This window comes from Mercenaria mercenaria, chromosome 2 (assembly GCF_021730395.1).
Source record: "Mercenaria mercenaria strain notata chromosome 2, MADL_Memer_1, whole genome shotgun sequence".
NCBI classification, from domain to species: Eukaryota; Metazoa; Mollusca; class Bivalvia; order Venerida; family Veneridae; genus Mercenaria; species Mercenaria mercenaria.
Window position 1 is genome coordinate 65,620,802 of NC_069362.1, and position 15,896 is coordinate 65,636,697.

General features: G+C 37.8%; 1 protein-coding gene across 3 annotated transcripts in view; it reads left to right on the forward strand.

The window, feature by feature from the left end:
- Positions 1–703: 703 nt before the first annotated feature.
- LOC128555190 (uncharacterized) overlaps positions 704–15,896 on the forward strand; it is a 41,825-nt gene continuing 26,632 nt past the window's right edge. Inside the window, exons 1-5 of one of the 3 annotated variants that reach the window (XM_053536793.1) lie at positions 704–797; positions 11,045–11,139; positions 12,311–12,363; positions 13,637–13,767; positions 14,308–15,122. In XM_053536793.1, coding sequence (XP_053392768.1) covers positions 11,045–11,139; positions 12,311–12,363; positions 13,637–13,767; positions 14,308–15,122 — 1,094 coding nt within the window. In that variant the 5' untranslated portion in view covers positions 704–797. The remainder of the gene's footprint in view (positions 798–11,044; positions 11,140–12,310; positions 12,364–13,636; positions 13,768–14,307; positions 15,123–15,896) is intronic. The other 2 variants (XM_053536794.1, XM_053536795.1) reach the window with 2 other exon arrangements.

Consider the following 15,896-nt stretch of genomic DNA (forward strand, 5'->3'; position numbering starts at 1 on the left):
TTGCCAATCAAGATGGTCTAACATTTCGGTCACACTAGATCGATTTCCGTGTCTATGCAATACATATCTTGCCGCCCTCCTCTGAACTTGTTCGAGTTTATATATATCTTGCGGGCGACACTGGGGGAAAGTTGGTTCCAATGGTACACTGTTCTCGGAAAATAAGAAAACTTGTAAAAGTCAGTGGTTGCAGTAATTAACCTATAACTTAGGGAATAGCCATAGCGGATACAACGGGTCATTGGAGTCAGGTAATCAACGACTGGGATAGCAACCAGATCATGATGAATCTTATAAAAGAGTGATAACCTAGAATCTATATGTCTTAAATCCAGTCGACGGAGGCTTAGGGAGTGTAGCATATCTGAAGTTCCCTGTTGATGATACGTGCTCTAAGTTGTCATCCATATGGTTCCAATCAATAATAATTGCAGGAATTGTTCTGCCGACAGAAATGATAGAATATTACCAATAGAGCGAAAAGAATAAAAAATAATTTACAAACCCAAAACAATAATGTGCCAATATTGAGAAAGTAAAAACTAAAGGGCCTAAGAAGCTGTAGCTTAACTCCATAAAATGGAGTTCTGGTCTCTATTTCTACATGGAGTAACTGTCTTTGGAAAGAATGAGTTTCATAGACTTGAAATAGTACTTTTTTTTCGATGTTCGCAGGGGACCAGTCTAGTTCCGAATACCTGAGCCGACTTTCCGCGTAAAGTGACATATGCCCTATTTGGGTATTTGCAAGAAAATGCTCAGCCGGCATGAAGTAAAGATTATTTGTTGTAAAAAAGGTAATTGCTAGTTACTCCACTATTATTGTACGAGATCTTTATTTCTATGTATTTGCCAACAAAACTTATTACATATATTTGTCTTATGTTTATTTATTGTAGCGGTTTTGACTTTTATGCATCATATGATAACTCTTGTATCAAGTATCAATGATACTTGAATTACTTCCCTTGTTTTTATCCAGAACAGTAAAATGCTATTTTTTTTTTTATTTATTAGACTATAAAATGTTTCACACTTTGTAATTTCATGTCTTTTTGTAAGTGGTTATGCCCTTCGAAGAAGGACGGGTATATTGTTTTGCAGATGTTGGTCAGTCTGTCGGTAGGTCGGCATGTAGACCAGTCCGTTTCTGGATGATTTCTCAAGAACACTTTGGCCTAGGATCATGAAATTTGAAAGGGAGGTTGGTCATTACCAGCAGATGACCCCTATTGATTTTAAGATCAGTAACTCAAAGGTCAAGGTCACAGTGACCAGGAACAGTTAAACAGTTTCTGGATGACAACTCAAAAACACTTGGGCCTAGGATCATGAAAGTTGAGAGGGAGGTTGATCATAACCAGCAGATGACCCCTATCGATTTTGAGTTCAGTAGGTCAACGGTCAAGGTCACAGTAACCCAGAACAGTTAAACCGTTTCTGGATTTTAACTCAAGAATGCTTGGGCCTAGGATCATAAAAGTTGATAGGGATGTTAGTCATGAGCAGCAGATGACTTCTATTGATTTTGAGGTCAGTAGGTCAAAGATCAAGGTCACAGTGACCCGGAACAGTTAAATTATTTCAGGATGATATCTCAAGAACACTTGGGCCTAGGATCATGAAAGTTGATAGGGAGGTTTATCATGACCAGCAGATGACCCTAATGATTTTGAGGTCAAAGGTCAAGGTCAAAGTGACCCGAAACAGTTAAACCGTATCTTGACGATAACTTGAGAACGCTTGGGCCTAGGATCACAAAACTTAATAGCGAAGTCGATCATGATCAGCAGATGACCCCTATTGATTCTGAGTTCAGTAGGTCAAAGGTCAAGATCACAGTGACCCGGAACAGTTAAATGATTTCCAGAGGATAACTCAAGAACGTTTGGGCCTAGGATCATGAAAGTTGATAGGGAGGTTGATCATGACCAGCAAATGATCCCTATTGATTTTGAGACCAGAGGTCAAGGTCACATTGACCCAGAACAGTTAAACTGTTTCTGGATGATAACTTGAGAATGCTTGAGCGTAGGATCGTGAAAGTTGATAGGGAGGTTAATCATGACCAGCGGATGATCCCTATTGATTTTATGGTCAAAGGTCAAGGTCACATTGACCCAGAAAAGTAGAACTTTTGTGTAGAGTGATTAAATAATTTCTGTTCCTTGTGTAATTACTGAATGCATCAAGGGGGGCATTTCGTGTTGTACCAGTTCTTGTTTTATTAGATACAAACTGTGAACTTTGTGTAAACATTTGCCAAACCATTTAGATTGTTGTTTTTCGACTTATTTATAAGCTCTTTTCATGCCCCCAGCATCTACTGATGCAGGAGGCATATAGTGATTGTCCCATTCGTTCGTTCATCTGTCTGTCCGTACGAGGTTAACCAAATGGGACCGTTTCGTCTAGCATCAATACCCATTACTAGAATGATTTGATACTAATGTAGATGTAACCTGTGACCATTCCTCATTTTCAGACATCACCTGACCTCAGTTTGACCTTGACCTCATTTTGGACTTTGGTTGCTTTATGGGCCATCTCTTGGTTAACCAAATGGGATCGTTTCGTCTAGCATCAGTACCCCTTACAAGAATGAATTGATACTAATACAGATGTAAACTGTGACCATTCCTCATCTTCAAACATCACCTGACCTCAGTTTGACCTTGACCTCGTTTTGGACTTGGGAGCAAAATCTATCGACAAGGATGCCACTGGGGGCATCAAGCGTTTATTGAACGCAGCTCCTTGTTCTGCTCTGATCTAGGAGAAAAGTTTAACTCTCGTCCTATGTACGGTATCAACTCACGGTCCCAGACAGCCATATTCCGTTCTGGAGCTGTAATATAAGTCTCACACTGCATTTAAGGGCATTTCACAGTTCTGGCAGCACTATTCTGTCCAGCGCATTGCATTTGTGAAACTTTCACCTTACTCTATTTTAGCTCAGCGATTTTTTTTGCCATTTTGGGAAAGCGTCCGCGTCCGGACGATTTGGGAAAAACAGCGTCGTTTTCATCCTAATTGGGAATTTTGTGTAACATACAAAATTACAATAACCCCTTTCCTGGATCTAATGGAGTTACACTAGAGCTAGTGTTCTGATCATCACAACATGATACAGTGGCCTGACTATGAGATAACAATGGTTGTTCTAAAGGCACACACTCTGGCACAAATTCAACCGGAGTTACACAAGAGTTCTCCTGACTCTGACATGAAAACGACACCGGTGTCGACGATTCAACAGACGTTTCCTCAGTCAGAACAGGCTGTGAAGATGCCCATGAGAATCTGAACTCCACAAGGCTTTTGCAGCCAGCAAGCTTGGATTTTGTTAGCCTTTGAACATTATATTTGCTGTTGTGACTCATTGTTCGCACAGTTTGTCACTGGTTCTACAGAAAAAGATCGTGGAAACCGATTACCGAAAACAATACATGGTGCGATTGATTAAATTCGCGCTTGTGATGACAGAGAACATGTTCTGAATTTTAATCGGGTATTTGCCCTTTGGTCAAAATTAGCAAACACTCGATTAAAATTCGGAACATATTTTCTATAATCGGCGAATTTCACGATGCCGGGACAGCAGCCGTTTCAAAAACGTTTGTAGGTCATTTTTGGGAATAATTCGGTCTGAAATTGGGAAAAATGGTCATTATGTTCATTTGGGAAAGGGTCCGTTTTACGGACCCTATTAAAGAAGGAAAAAAATCGCTGTAGCTGGTCATAATTTATAGTCAAATTATAAGGTTTTTCTATATTCATGCTCATTTGCATTTACAAAGAGGCAAACAGACGGCCAAATTCCGATCTGTGCCACTAGGTAAGGTTCCGACAGTGGATTCCTGAACGTTTTGATAGATGGTCTTATTATTTATAGTCGGCTGATAATCACTTATCTAAATACCCAAAGTCGAACCTAGGGGACAATAACCGCCCTGACATATCACAGCAAATCTTATTGCCAGGGTCAGACAAAGTTCGAATCCCAGTAGGATAAGGTCTACATACCGAACACTGGTTGAACTCGAGAGATAGAATCATTCTGCCTCCCGGGATCGGCTAGTGTAAGGTCATATACCTATTCAGTTCAGCAGGGTAAGGTCCACATACCGAACACAGGTTGAACTCGAGAGATAGAGTCATTCTGCCTCACGGGATCGGTTCGTGTAAGGTCATATATCTATTTGGCCTTGATTGGTGTGTCCTACCGGCCATACAAGCACTTGCTTGATCCCTGGCGGTACAACAACAACAACAACAACAGCCATCTTACCCAAAACGGTTACAGTATAATATAATCTGTCATTTGTTAACATTCACACTTGCTGAAGGTGTGCATATGCTAATCTTGAGGATATCCTGTCAATCTAAAAAAAAAATGAATTTATTTCCAAAAGCAATGATGCTGATGGTTTGATTGTTAGTTCTTAGTAGTTTTCACACACGTATATCGCTATATGTTCTTTTCCACTGTTGATAGTAAACTTTAATTCCAAAGTTGGTGTTTTTCTAGCGTTTTCAGTGACCTTTTTTTCCTGCCATTTTGGCCTGCTCAGGCTACTGCTGGTACCCTGGTGATGATTAACCCGATTTTTACTTGTAACAAATGTTTTTTTACTATAACAAGAATGACATCTTGTATGATCTGCAACATGGATTCAGAGAAAAAAGAATATGAAAAGTCATCCAATATTTAACAATACATGAAGACAATACACCATCGTCACAAATGTGTCAATATCGAATTACACCCGGGGGCATAATTCAAAACTTCGCCGAGTCGCAAGAGTGTTCCATTTTTGTCCCGTCTACTGCTACGAAAGCAAATGAAATAAATGGCAGAATTCTGGCTAAACATTTTTGCCAGAACAAGGATTCGAACCTTGGTTTCAGCCCGAAGAAGGGATTATGTCTTGCCCACTAGACCATCTGGTGCAGTATGGTGTATGTAATAAGAGTATGCCACTGAGAATTGCATATATTGGTGACATGTTTTCAATGTGCACATATTATGTTTGTAACCACTTGCAACTGGAAAAAAAGCCCACCTACCTACCCTATTTTTATGCCCCACTTCGGCAAAGGAGGGATATTTGTTTTGCAGATGTCGGTCGGTAGGTCGGTCGGTCTGTCGGTCGGTATGTAGACCGATCCGTTTCAGGATGATAACTCAAGAATGCTTGGACCTAGAATCATAAAAGTTAATAGGGAGGTTATTCATGACCAGCAGATGACCCCTATTGATTTTGAGATCAGCAGGTCAAAGGTCAAGGTCACAGTGACCTGGAACAGTTAAACGGTTTCTGGATGATACCTCAAGAACGCTTGGGCCTAGAATCATGAAAGTTAATAGGGAGGATAGTCATGACCAGCAAATGACCCCTATTGATTTTGAGATCAGCAGGTCAAAGGTCAAGGTCACAATGACCTGGAACAGTTAAAGGGTTTCCGGATGATAACTCAAGAATGCTTGGGTCTAGGATCATGAAACTTAATAGGGAATTCAGTCATGAGCAGCAGATGACCTCTATTGATTTTGAGATCAGAAGGTCAAAGGGCAAGGTCATAGTTACCAATAACAGTTAAACAGGGCTTCGGAAATTTGCTGGTTTGTCGGTTTTGGACCGATTTTTGACTTTTCAGACCAATTCGTGAAGTGAAAAAACAAAAAAAAATGGTCCCGTAAAAATGGAGAAAAGTATAAATTTCGTTCTGATATCTCAATACACGACCACCTGTCAAGCAGGAAATTGTTGGTCGCACCTTCAGATAATCAATAAACGTGTCAATCGGTCTGATTGTCACTTTGATCATCGGTCCGTAATTAGCACGTGACGCAATCAGTGCTCGCGCGGCACATCCTTTAATGTTTGCAGACAGCCGACTGCAGTGTATTAAACATTTTTGACTGGTTTCCAATTGTTTCTGACTGGATCCAAATCATTTCGACGGGGATCCACTTCATTTATTTAGAATCCGACAGATGGCTTATTTCAAAAGGCTATGTTTGATCACGGGTAAAAAACAAATGGTCACTGCATTTAATCAACGAGCTACATGTACAATTGTACATTATAGGTCTTTGATTTAATGAGACATCACACGGAAAACCGATAAAAATAATTTCTATAATTACTTGAATAGAAAAAATTACATGATTCATTTTTTGGGGCTCCAGTTCAAACAAGTGCAGAAAATCGTCTTTGTAACCCGACCGTACAAAAAAGAAAAAGAAAAAAATGGACTGGCAAACACGAATGATAAAGAAAACCGGGGTGGCGCTGTTTATCAAATCGGTCATTTAAAAAACGTTTCATAAAGAAATTTTGTTGACATCAGAAGAGAACATATAACTTTATAAAATGTAGTTGCTTACTGAAGTACAACGTAAGTGAAATGAAATATCCGTGGCCAACCCGCGTGATCTTTTGATACATGCGGGAAATTCGATCTCAGCGTTCACATAACGAACACATTCGGTCTGCAGCAGAGTATTCTTAAAATACTGAGGCTGTTTAGCAGAGAATATATGTCGTGTAATTCACTTTGACGCATTGTATTTTACAGAATTCCGTCAAAGAATGAGGAAACATCACAAAGTATCTGCCGTGTATACGGTAGACTCTTCCACGCGTTAGATACTACATATTAACGACTGTTACAAGCCAAGAACTATGACGCGCCAGGTATAAAATTAGTGAAAGATAGCAATCGCTGATTGGCTGAGTGTATATATTGATGTAAACGTCACACATAGCTCCCTTTTATTTTAGATCTCTCTTTTTTGTCGGCTGCTAGATGGAATTTACAGAAACATAAGATATTTCTGTAAAAAAAATAAAAGTAAAGAAAGTAACACGTCATTCAGTATCCTTAAACCCAAAAAGTTGAATGTGTTAGAAAAAATAAATGATGGAGATACATTAGTAATTTGACCCACTGGATACGGAAAGTCATTAATTTATGAAGTTTTACAGAAGATTTCAATTAGTTATACCTAATTACAGTTCTATTATCAATACTAGGTACCTGCGTAGAAAGAGAATGACTACAACATGGACAATATAGCTGACTGGAAGCGCTTATCAGTTGTGTATTGTTTAAACCTTCATAGTTGTAGGTTTAACTTGTTATGTTAGGTGATTGAACAATCCTTTCAGGATTGATAAGACAATGTACATGTACTATATGCATTCAATACCAAGGTTTAACCTGAGCTACACATTTCTCTTTGGGAAAGCCTAGCTATTTTTAGCTCGACTATTCATAGAATAGTGAGCTATTGCACTCGCCCATGCGTCGGCGTCGGCGTCTGCGTCCGCGTCCCGATTTTGGTTAAGGTTTTGTATGTAAGCTGGTATCTCAGTAACCACTTGTGGGAATGGATTGAAACTTCACACACTTATTCACTGTGACAAACTGACTTACATTGCACAGGTTCCATAACTCTATTTTGCTTTTTTACAAAATTATGCCCCTTTTTCGACTTAGAAATTTTTGGTTAAGGTTTTGTATGTAAGCTGGTAACTCAGTAACCACTAGTGGGAATGGATTGAAACTTCACACACTTATTCACTGTGATGAACTGATCTACATTGCACAGGTTCCATAACTCTGTTTTGCTTTTTTACAAAATTATGCCCCTTTTTCGACTTAGAAATTTTTGGTTAAGGTTTTGTATGTAAGCTGGTATCTCAGTACTTACTAATGGGAATGGATTGAAACTTCACATACTTGTTCACTATCATGATCTGACATGCACTAAGCAAGTCCCATAACTCTACTCTCTTTTTTTTCAAAATTATGCCCCTTTTTCGACTTAGCAGTTTTTGGTTAAATTTTTGTATGTAATCTGATATCTCAGTATCCACTAATTGGAATGGATTGAAACTTCACACACTTGTTCACTGTCATGATCTAACATGCACTGTGAAGGTCCCATAACTCTACTTGGCACTTTTACAAAATTATGCCCCTTTGACTTAGCAGTTTTTTGTTAAGTTTTTGTATGTAAGCTGGTATCTCAGTATCCACAAATTGGAAAGGATTGAAACTTCACACACTTGTTCACTGTCATGATATGACATGCAGTACAGAGGTTCAATACCTCTGCTTTGCATTTTACAAAATTATACCCCTTTTTCAACTTTTGTATTCATTCAATTGACAAGGCTGTTGAATAGTCGAGCGTTGCTGTCCTCCGACAGCTCTTGTTAGATTAGCATTCGCGCAGTGGATTATGGTATTCGTACAGAAATCTGTACGTTTTTAATCGGTTTGTAACTGACTCTGTATTCGATAAAACAGATCAGTGAAACAGACTATGTATACGGTACCGAAGTCACGTGCGTTGGCTTTTAGACTAGTTACGTACCTCGGCAATTTTATCCTTGCAAGTATTTTCTCGGAAAAACATCAAAATTTTAACAAAGTAACAATCACTCATAACACTGAATAACTGTCTTCATTGTATGGTAACTCGCGCTGACCGGTAACTCATATTTAATGAATGACATGCTTATTTCTTTACTCTATCATGTTTTACAAAATGTGTAATATTGAGAATGCGGTGGCTGGGGTAGTGCCGATAGGGAGGTTAATCATGACCAGCAGATGACCCCTGTTGATTTTGAGGTCAAAGGTCAAGGTCACATTGACCCAGAATAATAGAACTTTTGTATATAGAGACTAAATAGTAATATTTGGTATGATGCATTGTCTAGTAGTCCTCTACTAAAATTGATCAAATTATGCCCCTGGGGTTAAAAGAGGCCCCGCCCTGGGGTCACTTAGTTATTATCTGAGTTATATAGGAAAAATACTTAAAAATTCATCTGATCCTATTTCCAAGACTGTTTAACTATAATTACCTGATGACCCCAAGTGATATGATGTCCCTTGACCTACTGACCTACTTTCTTGTTTTTTAAGATACAGCCTTGAAATTTTGATGACATACACAGTTTTGCACACAAAACGTAAAACTGAATTTCATTGACCATGAATGTGACTTATTGACTTCCTTTATATTTTATCATCAGTTTGACATTTGAAACATGTAGCTCATATTATGCAGGTGAGTGATCCAGGGTCATCATGACCCTCTTGTTCTAGATTAATTACCAACCTCACTGGGTCAAGTCCCATAACTTTGACATGTATTTTGGGGAAATTGTGTCCGCTTTTGGACTGAAAATTCAGGTTAAAGTATTGCGTGCAAGTTACTGTCTGCAGTACAAATGCAGCCCGTCCGCTTAGCTTTGTAGGTAGAGCGTTGGTCTATGGATCACGGGGTCGTGAGTTCGATCCTCGGACGGGGCGTATGTTCTCCGTGACAGTTTGATAAACAACATTATGTCTGAAATCATTCGTCCTCCACCTCTGATTCGTGCGGAGAAGTTGGCAGTTACTTGCGGAGAACAGGTTTGTACTGGTACAGAATCCAGGAACACTGGTTAGGTTAACTGCCCACAGTTACATTAACTTAAAACTTCTGGTTGTCGGTCGCCAATGGCACCAGATGTGCTGATTTACAACATCTTGCGCTATTTTGGATCAATTGGCAAAATTTTCTGGCAACAGCAAAGCAAAGATCAGGCCGAGACATTTTGCTTTTTCAGTGACACCAATGATCATCCAAAGTTGGCTACTTTGCCTAATTATCCCCTGTAGGCGAAATGTGTATCGCCGAGTTTTTCAGAATGTTGTAATCTGTTTACTTAAAGTTGTAAAAATTTGATGCACACACAATAAATGTAAATTATCGATAAATCCATGGTTAACTCCGCCCACTGGCCTGTCAGACTTCAACCAATCATAACGTTAATATCCCACTGTAGTTGATCAATATTGTATGCCGCCGTCATTTTGAAAATTCTCAATTGGCGTGTAAGAAGTTGATAATTTTATCGACTGCAGACTTAAACCTCCTTCAACATGAACTTTTGCATCAATCATTTGTTATTCCTTGATTTTATTATAAATTACATCAAAATTTATTTCAAACACGGTCAATTACTATAAATGAATTGCCCGGGGTCCGATTCCGCGGACGTCTGAATTATCGTAAAAAAATATTGTAAAAATATTGCCAAGTTTGGTATTTCGAAAAGATTAATAAATAAATCAATTAAATGTATAAATCTGAACAAGTTGATGTAAGAATCTGGCATTATTAAAGCAAGAGAATCGAAACATGATCACTTGCCCCTCATCGATGTGGATTCGACCCTCATGCGGGGCGTTTAATTCTTCATGTGAGGAAGCCATCCAGCTGGCTTAGGGAAGGTCGGTGGTTCTACCCAGGTGCCCGCTCGTGATAAAATAATGCACGGAGGGGTACCTGGGGTCTTCCTTCACCATCAAAGCTGGAAAGTCGCCATATGACCTATAATTGTGTCGGTGCGATGTTAAACCCAACAAAATAAATAAATATCTTTGGCTCCAACATTTGCCAAATGGCGAAATTGTTGGAGATTGCTAAAAAATATCTAGTCATCCCTGCTGGCTGTCTTATGGACAGCTCTTGTTACTTAGAATTTTAGATAAATTTTGGTGCTCTTTCAGTATATACTTTTGTTATTACTTAATGAAATTGACTTGAACTGAATTAAGTTGTTCCACATACAGTGATTAATAGTCATGAATTTTGGGCAGAAGATCCTTGGATAGACCTTTCTTAAGCTGGTGAAGTGTTCTGCTTGTCTGCGTTTCGGTTTGCCGGAGCTAAAAGTATGAAAACTTTTAATTTTCACCAAACTTGGTCAGAGGCAAGGTCAAAAACAAAGACCAGGTGAGTGAATTAGAGCCTCCATAGTCCTCTTGTTTTGATCGCTGATGATTTTTAATGAGACGCTGAGAGAAAGCCAAGATGTGAAGTGGGGAGTGGGGTGAAAATTTCTGTTGGCTATTCTCTCTCTCTCGCGTCAGTCTCTCTATTTTCACTTTTGGGGCTAAATTGGGTCCAGAATGACCCTTCATTAATCCTGTAATTCTTATATTGCTTATTATGTTTTGTTTATTTAAGATGGATTGGTTATCTGAACAGTGCAGGAGAATCCAAGAGCAAAAACTGAAGCAAGAGAAAACTATAAAGTGTTTGAAGCAGTTGTTTAAAGCATGGTAAGGTTCATAAGTTTAAGACTGTTGATTTGAGTATTATAGTGATTTGGAAATATTGTTACCTCAATGTTATGTTTTTGTTTTGACAACATTAACCTGTCATTGCTTTTTCTAGGATTTTTGGGAAAAAGGTCTCTGGTCAAATTGGGATTTTTGTATGCTGCAGTGTTTTTTTTTAAGCTTTGTGGGAATGGTGGCAGGGCATGTTAGGAGGAGAAAATTGCGCCGTAACCACTGAACTACTTAAATAGGGGAGAAACTAGTCATGATAAAAGTAGTGTTTTTCATAAATATGTTACAATAAAAAAGAAAATGTCTCATGTTTTAAATGGTACAGTTTACCAGTTTATAATGGACACCTAGAAAGGGTTTTGTTGGTTGCGATTTGTAAAAAAAGGTGTTTTTTTTTTTCAGAAGTAGAAATATCTCCTTATTTGTTTTGTTCAAACTTTTGATCACACATAACTTTTCACCACAACTACAAATGAATTGTCTAGAAAGTTGGGTGGTTGTGTGTTTGGGTAAAATATGTGCCATTCGATTTTATGGTGTAAGAACTCTCTGTCAACATGTTTTTTGGGACTTTATTTAAGTGTAAATGTATAGATCTATGTGTTCTGAAAGGGTTTTACTTACAAAACATACAATAATTACTCTGGTAGAATCATATATTATTTTTTTGCTGAGATAAAGACAGCCGTATTACTAAAAATAGGAACATGTTGGTTTTCTAATAATTTGTGAGATTTCATCAGCAAACAGAACTTTCTATGCAAGTATTTTCTTTGGATAATAAAAAATTCATTTCTTTCATTTGGAATTTTTTCTTTGGATTAGGAATTCGAATTTGGAAGAATAGAGCCCTAATTGGCATTGGGAATTGGGGGAGGGGTAAGTGGGGGTGATATTCGCCCTTGAGACAGATGGAAAAAGCCCTGCCATGACAAGTTAAATCTGACAAGCCATCATTGGAGGCTACTAGTGTGTTAGAAACATCGCTTGTAATATTGGTGATCTAGTAGTACTAGAGAGACTTAAAAGTTTATTTCAGCATTTACTATTTTTTTTCTGTTTTAAGGAAGAACAGTATCTCTGTATCATTTCTGAATTTTGAAAATGTCCCATAGTTACTTTTATATAACATTTCCTTGTTTGTTTTATTTTTTAAAAGGCCATCTAAAGCAGAATCAGAGGAAGTTAGGCCGGAGCAGCAGTCAGCATCGGGTAAAAATTGTTTTATCTTACGGGTAGTAATTATGTCTCCCACACCACTATGGTGGGAAACATATTTATTTACTCCTCTGTTTGTGTATGTGTCTGTCTGTCTGTCTGTCTGTCACAAATCTTGTCCGCGCTCTAAGCTGAACAGTTCTCATCCTATCTTCACCAAACTTGAACAAAATATGTTTGCCAGTAAGTCCTCTGGCAAGTTAAGTAACTAGCCAAATCAGCCCAGGCACTATAAAATTATGGCCCTTGAATACCCAAAACACAGATGCATGTGATACAGATTTTGGTGCATGGTTGACTCATACATAATGGAGAAGAAATGCCAATCTAGATGATTAGGCAGTTGTGGGAGGCATGCGCTTTTCTCAAAAGCAGCGCTAGTTTCACATTTGAAAACCTGGTTAAGTGGTTGGTGATCTTTATAGGCAGGCAGATGGGCAAGCAGGTGTATTAAAAGTAATCAGTTTTCATAAAATAGCATTGAAAGCAATATGCAGAGCGCTCATAACCCTGGTCAGTAACTCCAAGGACAAGGTCACTCTGAGTAGCCAAACATGAAATAAGGTAAATACCTATTTATAATGCACCCCTATGTAGAACCTAAAACACCCGTGTAGAGCCTAAAAATCTTGGTGATTTTTCGGTCAATCCAGAACAAGAGAAAGTAAATTGAAAAACATGTAGACATGTAAACATTTTGTGATCGGACTTACATCCATGAGTGAGAGTCACTGATAGAATTTTAAGCATCAGGGTTTAAAAAGCATTTTGCGCCTCTTTTGATCAGAAATTTACCTCTGACGGATCTTGAAAGTATATTTGTATATGAGAGAAACATACATTCGTGTTGACATGAAGTTCTCAATTCAGATTAGAAATGATATGACTGTCCTTTGTTCGGTTGAAGGTATGGATGGAAATATCTGGCTCGAGGGTAACTTTAGGGTAAGGAGGCTCTGCCAAGTTGCCACAAAACAGTGACCCAAGAGCCTGATATTATTTCCTTACACACCTTCAGTCCACATCAATGACTCTTATTTAGTTCATACTTGTATTCAAAAATGCTTGTGGCAAGAACTACAAAGTGAGAAAACAGACAATCTTAGTGTTTTAGCAAAAACAGTTTTTAGTGTGGAGAGTAGTTTCCTTTTACTGTAATGGCAAAAAATTGTTAGCAAAACATATTTTGAAGTTTGAAAAATTGTCTTTTTTTCCTAAACCACTGGAATTACTGGAATTATACTGGAATACATTTATTTTCATTCAGAAGCAGGTAAAGCTAGTGAACAATGCCAGGTTGGTGATGCCAATAGTTTGACAGCAGAGGAGAAGGAAGGACTATTATTGATGGACCAGTTACTCAGTAAAGCACAGAAAGCCAGAGATATACAGAAAAAGGTAACAGAAAATGGTTTAATCTTAAATCATACGGTAATGTTATATGACTTTACTCTTAAATATTTCAATCAAGTCAACAAAGTTGGTTTTTATTGGCCTAAATAGGTCATGTAATAATAGTTTTCAGAATTTTATTTTCAAAATTTAAATGACAAAAAAATAACATTGATTAGTATAAAGACTTATTTTAAACTGTCTCTGAAAAATAAAAGAAGTTCCTATTGTTACTCTTGTAAATTCACACAGACCTTAAAAAGCCTTTGAATTTGATGCAAGTCGTTAAATTTCCTCGAAAATGACCAAATCTTTAGATACCCTAGGGATGCATACATGTACATTCAATTTTCTGTATATTTTGCATAAAATTAAAATGTATTTGTTGGATTTTTGAAGCAGATTGTCTTTAATATTTTTCAGTTACTGCTTCTTTTTGTTGTGGGCCTACTTTGCCATGTGTTGGCTGTGTTTGTGGTGCTCTGTGCTTCCGAGAAGTCTGTCCTTACCTTTTATCTCTTATGAATGATTTTTTTTTCAAACCAGCTTGAAGAGCCTAAGAAGTCGAGGAAAGCAGAAATAGGACAACATAAGACAAAAAATGACAGTAATATTCACAAAAATGAGAAGTCTGTGGATAGCAATGATAAGAAAGGGCCACAAAGTAACATAGTTGAAAATACAAGGGTTGATAGAAGTAACAAGCAGCTGTCTGAGAAAGTCCTACATACGAATACAGATGTTAAGAATAAATCTGTGAGGACTTTGAAGCCACAAGGCAAGGGATTAATTACATCTAGTTCTAAATCAGTTGAAAAAAGTGAAAGAACAAGAACATCTCATAGACCACAAAGTAGTTCTGGTTCAAGAAAAGTAGTTCCAGTTCATGCTAGTGCTCCATTCCAAACTAATCCACATCTAGCATCTGCAAAATTACAGACTACATACAGGGCAGCAACTGCTAAAACTTTAGCTAAATCCCGAGGTGCAAGTAGTGCTGGCAGTAAGGTTAAGGAGGGGAAGAGAACTGTACAAGAAGGGACAATTGTCAGTAGATTTAGATCTCTTAAAACTGATGATGGAAAAACAAATGAGGCAGATCTGTCAGAAGTTGATCAGGAGATAAATGACAACAGTAAAATCAGAGCTGGCAAAGATTGCGGGAACAAAAGTGCTGCCAACAATATAGAGAGTGTAAGTGATATGTACAGTTCAGAGAGTGTTAATGACAAGTGTAACAATGATGTTGATTCTGTACAAGGGGATTGTCTTGCGGATAATCCAGGTAAAACTACAGGTAGAGATTGTCAGGAAGTGAAGGAAAAACACTTGTATAAACTCTTCAACCTGAACAAAGATGGGTGAGTTAGATTCTTATAAAGACAGTGGTATTTAATATTGCTGTATGTATATACTGTTATGTGCATAGAAGGTGTAGTTTACATAGTCCCTAGCCATTAAATTACAGACCTAAAAATGTTAATGAATAGGTTCCCAGAGCTTTCATTAAAGGTTGCGGGGTAGGGATTTCCAGATAAAAAGTAGCCAGGTTACTTGTGTTGTGTAACTGGATTATATACATACTAAGGGGCACAACAATGCTGTATCAGCAACACTGTTAGGACATTGAGTTATTGTTACTGTGTTATATAATAGGCATGTTTCATTGTCAAGTATTCAGTATTGTCGTTGCGCTTGTATCATGTAGATTAAATTGTATTAACCTTTGAGAGTGTTATTCCTATTGGGTCTCGAACCCTAACTTGGTTTATCCTGACAAGTAAATGACATAACATGGTGTCAGAAGATAAAAACTGACGCAAAGTAGACTTACATTAGATTGTAAATTAATATGGATTAACATTAAATTGTTTATAACAGAGTGCAACATTAAATTGTTGGAATAATGGCGAAATTATCACCTCCAGAAAATTTTGATTTTACGAACCCGAGCAAATGGAATGAGTGGAAACAAAGATTTTCGTTCTATCTTACTGCATCAAAACTGCATAAGGATGGAGAGATCCAGGTGGCTACATTAATTTATACAATGGGTCAAAATGCAGACAATTTGTTGAAATCCTTCAATCTATCAGCTGATGATAGCAAGAAATTTGACAAAATCTCAGACGAAT